The 7,394-nt window shown below is 43.9% G+C and overlaps 2 protein-coding genes across 3 annotated transcripts; one reads left to right on the top strand and one right to left on the bottom strand.

Moving 5' to 3' along the window:
* The first annotated feature begins 1,082 nt into the window (after positions 1-1,082).
* Positions 1,083-5,298, top strand: LOC122622424 (polycomb protein Scm). Its single transcript, XM_043800841.1, has 4 exons — positions 1,083-2,071; positions 2,128-3,045; positions 3,111-4,133; positions 4,195-5,298. The coding sequence occupies exons 1-4, from the start codon at positions 1,544-1,546 to the stop codon at positions 4,330-4,332; spliced, it is 2,607 nt and encodes an 868-aa protein (XP_043656776.1). The 5' UTR covers positions 1,083-1,543; the 3' UTR covers positions 4,333-5,298.
* Positions 5,299-5,502: 204 nt separating this feature from the next.
* LOC122622426 (spermidine synthase) lies at positions 5,503-7,051 on the bottom strand. 2 transcript variants are annotated; one of them, XM_043800845.1, is made up of 3 exons: positions 6,862-6,987; positions 6,418-6,611; positions 5,503-6,293 (listed from the first exon to the last, which is right to left on the bottom strand). In XM_043800845.1, the coding sequence occupies exon 3, from the start codon at positions 6,215-6,217 to the stop codon at positions 5,564-5,566; it is 654 nt and encodes a 217-aa protein (XP_043656780.1). In that variant the 5' UTR covers positions 6,218-6,293; positions 6,418-6,611; positions 6,862-6,987; the 3' UTR covers positions 5,503-5,563. The 2 variants fall into 2 exon arrangements, with proteins under 2 accessions (XP_043656780.1, XP_043656779.1); XM_043800844.1 differs by lacking the exon at positions 6,418-6,611 and having other exon boundaries at positions 6,862-7,051.
* Positions 7,052-7,394: the final 343 nt, after the last annotated feature.

Genomic DNA, 7,394 nt, shown 5'->3' with positions numbered 1-7,394 from the left:
GAAGCACCTCAATTAAATCCAGTTACGGACCATTTAAGCAAAGCGAAGAAAAATCAAACAGCAGTAGAAGTTAGTCAAAAAGTTTGCCCAATATATATTTCGGCTAATCCCAGAAAAGTTTTCCTAACTTGTTTCATCTTTGAGCCACTTTTCACGTTTCGGCCTGCGGAATTTACTGCAGACAAACACACTCAATTTCTTGGACTTATTTGCAAGCGATTTGCTAGACTTCTTGACATATGAGAGCCACACTTTAGTAAGTAAAATTAACAAAAGGTAAGCAAATCATTCTAATTAACTTGACCTTTAGCTCAATCGTTTAAGTCATTAATTTAATAGTAATTTATTTATATTTCATTATTGGTTACAGTAATCACTAAAAGCGCTCCCCTTTGTTATTCATGATGTTATTAAAACATCAAAACTTTCCCTTTTTCCAGCCATATTTCACTATCTAACCCGCTTTATTGCGAATTTCTCCCAGTTGAATGGAAAAGTTCACATACCAGAATGTTCCATAAATTGGTAGATATTAGTTTCGATGACTAACCCTCTTTTTTTTTGTATTTTCGATTGGTGTGTACCGAGCACCACACGTTCAAATTTACAGGCTTTTAGAATTTTACCTATTTACGCCCACTAAATGCTGTGCAAATTGTATTAACCAGCGTTTTGTGAGTTTTGCTGGAAAATTCTATGAACACATATTAAAACGTGGGAATGTAATTTAATTTTATTTTAACAAAATCAACGGATTAATACAAATTTAAGACTTTAGATTCTGAATTATATGTAGGTGTAAAATTGAACGTTAAAATTTTGTATTGCTGACCATTACTGAGTATTTAGCATTCAATAATATGAAAATTAATAAAGCAAGCCCACTGCACATAAGTATAAGTAGAATTTACAAATCTTTTAATTAAAAAAAAGGTGTTTTTCCCTTTTAACGCTATTTTCAAAAATCCTTTAGTTGCTTCGATAACCTTTTTCGATAGTCGCATTTGTTGAATATTTTCATCGTTTCGTGACCAGTCACGGTAAGCGACTATCGATAGGCGCGAAGATCTGATGGTCACCACTAGAAAAACAAATATGGCGGAACGGTGCGTAAAAGTAAAAAAAGTGTAAAATTTCGCAGTTTAACCGACTCCAACTCAGCTAATTTCGCGTTGAAACCGCGTAAAAAGATCCGCGACATCTGCTAAATAGAAAGTCCGACCTTTGGTGAACCAGAAACTAATTGTGCGGTGCGCGCTTGTTTTCGTTGAGTGATGCGATGCAATTTGACCACCAATTTGTTATTACGTGACCTCAAGAACGCCGCAACATTTCGCCAGGCCAAATCGAAAGAAATCGGAAACTAAGTGCAGTTAAACAAGACTTGCTATTGTTGGCAAGTGATTCCAGGCAGCCGCAATGCGATTTGACCGCCGGATCGGAACACACGAAATCGAAATCGCCTGAGATGCCAAGGGGCTTGCCGGCGGGAATCAGCAAGTGCGACTACTAGGACAGCACCACGGGAGTCACGCGAGAAACCATGTCGGGCGGACGTGATAGCAGCACCAGCAGCGGGAGCAATTCTGCTGCGGCAGGAGCCAGTACGAATGCCACCTCCTCCGCCTCCTCCACATCCGCCTCTCCTGGAAGCACAACATCGCCCGCGTCCACGCAACGGCAACGGGGTAGACCGGCCAAACGGGCCACATGCACCTGGTGCGGCGAGGGCAAGCTTCCGCTGCAGTACGTCCTGCCCACGCAGACCGGCAAGAAGGAGTTCTGCTCGGAAACATGCATCGCCGAGTTCCGCAAGGCGTACAGCAAGGGGGCGTGCACCCAGTGCGACAACGTCATCCGGGATGGGGCGCCCAACAAGGAGTTCTGCTCGATCATGTGCATGAACAAGCATCAGAAGAAGAACTGCTCGACCAGGCACAGCGGCGGATCGGCAGCGGGCAAGGGTCTGGCGGAGAACGAGCGCAAATTGCTGGCCAGTGGAGCGCCCGCACCAACGGGGCCCTTTCAATACGAGAGCTTTCACGTCTTCGACTGGGATGCTTATCTAGAGGTAAGTCAAGCTGGGATAACCCTTGAAATCCAATCTCACACTTTTGTGCCTTTTAGGAAACGGGTAGCGAAGCTGCTCCTGCCAAATGTTTCAAACAGGCTCAGAATCCTCCCAACAATGATTTTAAAATCGGCATGAAGCTTGAGGCTTTGGATCCGCGCAACGTCACTTCCACCTGCATTGCCACCGTGGTTGGAGTGCTCGGCTCCAGACTGCGGCTACGCCTGGATGGAAGTGACTCACAGAATGACTTTTGGCGGCTGGTCGATTCCACGGAGATCCATGCCATTGGACACTGTGAAAAGAACGGTGGCATGCTGCAGCCGCCTCTCGGATTCCGCATGAACGCATCCAGTTGGCCCGGCTATCTGTGCAAGATCCTCAACAATGCCATGGTGGCGCCAGAGGAGATCTTCCAGCCAGAGCCGCTTTCGCCAGAGGAAAACCTGTTCAAGGTGGGCCAGAAACTCGAGGCTGTCGACAAGAAGAACCCGCAGCTCATTTGCTGTGCAACAGTAGATGCAATCAAGGATGATCAGATCCATGTAACATTTGATGGATGGCGGGGGGCATTCGACTACTGGTGCAATTACCGATCGCGTGACATTTTTCCCGCCGGCTGGTGCGCTAGAAGTTGCCACCCCATGCAGCCACCGGGCCATAAATCGCGCATGGACTCCAGCTCCAGCAAACAGCGATGCCCTCGACCTCGCTACACCGTTGTAGCTGAATCAGAGGCTATGGTTCCCGCTTCCCCCGCCACAGCCCACTTCCATCCGAACTGCAAGGGCGGTCCGTTCATCAACAATTCCAAGCTGCCCTGCATGGTGACGGGGCCTACCTACCAAACGCTGGCCAAGCTCTGCCTGCAGGAGGTTCTAGCAGCCAGCACGGATACGCAACAGCTCTCAAAGTTGTTGTTTGCCCTGGAAGGAGATGTTCACATTGTGACGGCAGCGGGGAAAAACTTTACAGTGAGTTCAACATCAATTAAATCAATTGAACACTCTCTTTAAAATGTATTCTTCACTTCTTAAAGGTAAAAATTCCATCGCCAATGCGAATGAAGGATGACGAAAGCCTGGCCCAATTCATCGAAACACTGTGCACTACATGCCGGGCATGTGCGAATCTCATTTCCCTGGTCCACGAGACGGAGGAGTGCAAGAAGTGCGCGAATAGTCGGAAGCGTCAACTGACTCAGTCAGCCACACCGCCTTCCTCGCCAGTGCTCGCCGACAAGCGAAACCGTCAGTCCAACTCGGCAACGTCATCCCCCTCTGAGAAGATTATCAAGCAGGAAGTTGGTGTTAAATCGCCAGTGGAGACCAAGTCGAAAACTCCGACGAACAATGGCAAAGAGCCTGCAAGCCAGCCAAACAACCACAGTCTCAACAATAACAACAACAGTGCCAGCAAGTCCAGCAACAAGGTGGTCATAAAATCGGAGCCAAACGGAGCGACCGCGCAGACCTCCTCCACAACGCAGGCTCTGCGGAAAGTACGCTTCCAGCACCACGCAAACACGAATAGCTCGGCGACAAATGGGAACCAGGATACGAGCCAGACCACGCACGTTTCTACCAGCCATTGCAGCAGCTCGTCAACGTCGTCCAGCACGAGCCTTGCCGGAGGATCAGCGAGCACCAGCACAATTGGCAAATACCTGGCGCCTCTGGTGGCGGAAGTTCATCCGGAGCAGGCCAATGTCAAACCCTCGAATAGCTATTACAAGAGTCCAACGACGCTCTCGTCAAGCGCCTCGTTGCCGACATCCGTGTCCACGCCGTTCACGGGCTGCCAGTCAGCCTCGTCCACTGCACTGGCTGCAGGTGGAGTTACAGCGGCAAAGGCGGCCACCGCGCCGGCTGGAGCAGCGGCAACTGCGGGAGCTTCTCCGAGCTACACCGCAATTACCTCACCCGTGAGCACACCCACGTCTGCTTCGGCAAACTCACATCTGCGGTCGCAGCCGATCGACTGGTCCATAGAAGAGGTGATCCAGTACATCGAGAGCAACGACAACTCCCTCGCAGTTCATGGTGATCTCTTCCGAAAGCACGTAAGTAATAGCCACTACCTCTTTGAAGCGATTAACTCACCCTTTTATTTTTTGTTTATAGGAAATCGATGGTAAAGCTTTATTATTGCTAAATTCAGAGATGATGATGAAGTACATGGGCCTAAAGCTAGGACCAGCCTTAAAAATCTGCAATTTAGTCAATAAGGTCAATGGTCGTCGAAATAATCTGGCACTCTAAGAAAATCACTAAGTTTCAGGCAGCGGACTCTGTTCGAGTTTGACTTATATAGAAATTGTTAACAAATTAGTACCTCCCTTTAACGTAAAGCAAAGCAAACATGAACGATATTCATAGATGTGTTATGTGTTGGCCATTCATGAAGAAGGAATCCCTACCCTACTTTATTATATTGATAATATCAAAAACGCTATAACAAATGTAATCGCGAAGACATGGAATTCCGTATACAAAATCAGTCGCATAACAATTTATAGACAGTCAAGCTCCGGTTTTCAAAACCATTACTATTAATTTTTGTTCAGCTGCTCGTGTTTCATTTTCGGAATACGAATTTACAAATGTAATTATTTAGACAAAATTATGTACTTTATAGGTTTATTTAACTTTACCCAGTTAAAGGAGTATACGTACACAAACAATAATTAGTTTAACCATCTATTTCTAAAAATGTGAAATAGTATTCCATTATACACAAAATGATTCGACTCTTTCGAAAACTGGAGCTCGGCTACCAAAATCGCAATGCACATACATTATATTTATTACACATAAACACGCACATTAGACACCAAAATCTATCCGACACAAAACAAAAATGATAATTAACTTTAGAATAGGCGAGAAGACAACAAATATAAAATGATTGTACATATTTTACATATAATTTTGTAATTATGTATCAATTGCGTTTCCTAACTATAACAATATTTAATTAGTCATTAAACAGGTTGATGATATAATTTCTATTAAGTTATTAAAAGTGAATATCAGTTTTTAGTTAAATCAACTGCAGTTAAGGTCATTTTTTGAATATAAGAACCGCTTCCTTTCAAAGTTTTGCAATATATGCGATATATAAAGGTAACATTCGGTCGTGTAAAGTTTTGCAATAAGTCTCATTATGTTAACACAACAACCCAACAACTTACAAATACAAAAATTAAATAGAGCCAACTGTATATATCATTACGTAATAAACATATTACAATTTGTTCTATTTTCAACAGTAAAATAACTGAAAGAGTAGTCGCATTGGTAAGAATACTCATGCAGTAAAAATTCCACTTGCGGATGTTGATAATTGCTTATGAGAAGTGAAAATGAATCACTTCAAGCGTCAGCATATTTTGAAAATATCTTAGAATTTAAAGAACGAGGTTAAACAAGTTGTATTATTGTCATATTTATTTTTAACAAACGGATACACACGAATCTTTTCGCAATTAGGTCATTCGTAAAAGTGCTTCTGCACCCATCGAGGCAAGGCAAAGGCGGCGGAATGAACCTCTGAGGAGTAGTACCTAAGATCTAAGGCATCGATTTCGGACTTTCCAAGTTTGGGAGTAGCAAAGTCCTGCTCCTTGTTCAGGGAGCCCATGACGAAGCCAATGTGGCCGCAGGGATAGGACGGAACGGAGGTGACGGCATAGGACACCTTAGCGAAGTGCTCCTTGCAGCCCGACATTGTCTTCTTTATGTAGTCCAGGTCCAGCCAGAAGCTACCACCCTGGGAGCACACGATTCCGTCGTCCTTCAGGGCGTGTTTCATTAGCTCGTAGTAGCTTTCCTGGAACAGGCTCACTGCCGGACCAATTGGGTCCGAGCTGTCGGTGATGATGACATCAAATTCGTTCTTGTGCTTCTTCATGTAGTCGAATCCATCGCCAATGGTCAGCTTCAACTTCTCGTTTGCGAATCCACAGGCCATCGCCGGGAGGTATTGTTTGGACAGCTCGACGACACGGTCGTCGATTTCCACCTGATGCACTTCCTCGACCAGTGGATGCTTGACCACTTCGCGAGCAACGCCGCCATCGCCACCGCCCACGATTAGGACCTTCTTGGGATTGGGATGGGCGCAGAGGGGCAGGAAGGATATCATTTCCTGGTACGAGAACTCATCCCTGGCCGTGCACTGGATGATTCCATCCAGAATCAGGCACCTTCCATAGGTTTCGCTGCAAGAGAATTATCGAATTATTGATTCTGAAAAAATCAATAATTCGCTGCAAGAGAATTATCGAATTATTGATTTTTTCAGCGGCGGAAGTGTACCCAATGTTCGACTGGAGGAATTCAAACCTGAAATACGAGCTGACTTGCTATCAGTATTCTTTCTTTCGTTTTTGGCCTTAGATGACTCCATCGATAAGGCTGTTGGTGCAGATCAAGAATAAACACACGAAAACCAAAGGGTCCGAAAATGCTGTCTGGGCAATTTGTATTTGTACAGCCAGTGGAAAATTTTCGATTTCTACAATCTACGTTTTAGGGACCTTCAATGTAGGATACATATGGGATTAGGCTATTGCAGTTTGAACCTTAAAATCTTTACAGCTTAAGCTGTTAACAATTTCAGATAAGTGTGTATATCGTCTCATTAACCACTTTTGTTTAATTTTTGTATCTTAATCTTGGCCAATTTACTTTGCTTTAGATCTGGACTGAGGAATTTCAGATGTAAACAAATGGGAGCGTGTGTGGGATTGTGTTTACAAGTATTTGTTTATCAATTATTTGTCTTACGTTTCAACGATCTGGATGTCCTGAAACTTGGACTTCTCCTTGTGGATGACCTCCTTGACTTTCAGGGAGAAGGACTGACCAGGCCAGAGATCGGCCTGCAGTTCGCTGAACCATCCGTTGTTAAGGGAATCCATTTGTTTAATGCCGCATTCGAATCGGCGTTTGATAAGATTGGCTCAACACGTGGGCTCCACACGAACTTGCCGTATCTGCCACAAAGCTAGGTCTTAAAAAATACCTTGGAAAAGGTACTGCTTTAAATACCAAAGTGTTTTTATTGTAATTACCTTATTTTTAAACTTAACGATTTCGGGTTATAAAGTTGTTGTATCATTAAATTGCCAACAAAAACTTCAATTGCTTTTCTTATGCACCTAAAATGTGATAAGTTAGCCTTTATAAATATGAATGTTCTTAAACTACACGAAATACAGATGTTAAGTATTAAAATTGCTATATTTGATTATAATATGTTTTAATGCTTATATCTTATGACATAACTTCTTAAATACCATGGATTTCTTTGGGTGAAA

Source organism: Drosophila teissieri, chromosome 3R, assembly GCF_016746235.2.
Source record: "Drosophila teissieri strain GT53w chromosome 3R, Prin_Dtei_1.1, whole genome shotgun sequence".
In the NCBI taxonomy this organism is placed as follows: Eukaryota; Metazoa; Arthropoda; class Insecta; order Diptera; family Drosophilidae; genus Drosophila; species Drosophila teissieri.
Note: the sequence above shows the minus strand (reverse complement) of the source record. Positions and strands in the feature narration are given on the sequence as shown.

Coding starts and splice junctions, on each gene's coding strand:
- LOC122622426 (XM_043800844.1), bottom strand. CDS start 6,995: ATGGATTCCCTTAACAACGGATGGTTCAGCGAACTGCAGGCCGATCTC. Junction 6,294..6,861: donor GACATCCAGATCGTTGAAAC/GTAAGACAAATA, acceptor ATTCTCTTGCAG/CGAAACCTATGGAAGGTGCC.
- LOC122622424 (XM_043800841.1), top strand. CDS start 1,544: ATGTCGGGCGGACGTGATAGCAGCACCAGCAGCGGGAGCAATTCTGCT. Junction 2,072..2,127: donor ACTGGGATGCTTATCTAGAG/GTAAGTCAAGCT, acceptor TGTGCCTTTTAG/GAAACGGGTAGCGAAGCTGC. Junction 3,046..3,110: donor CAGCGGGGAAAAACTTTACA/GTGAGTTCAACA, acceptor CACTTCTTAAAG/GTAAAAATTCCATCGCCAAT.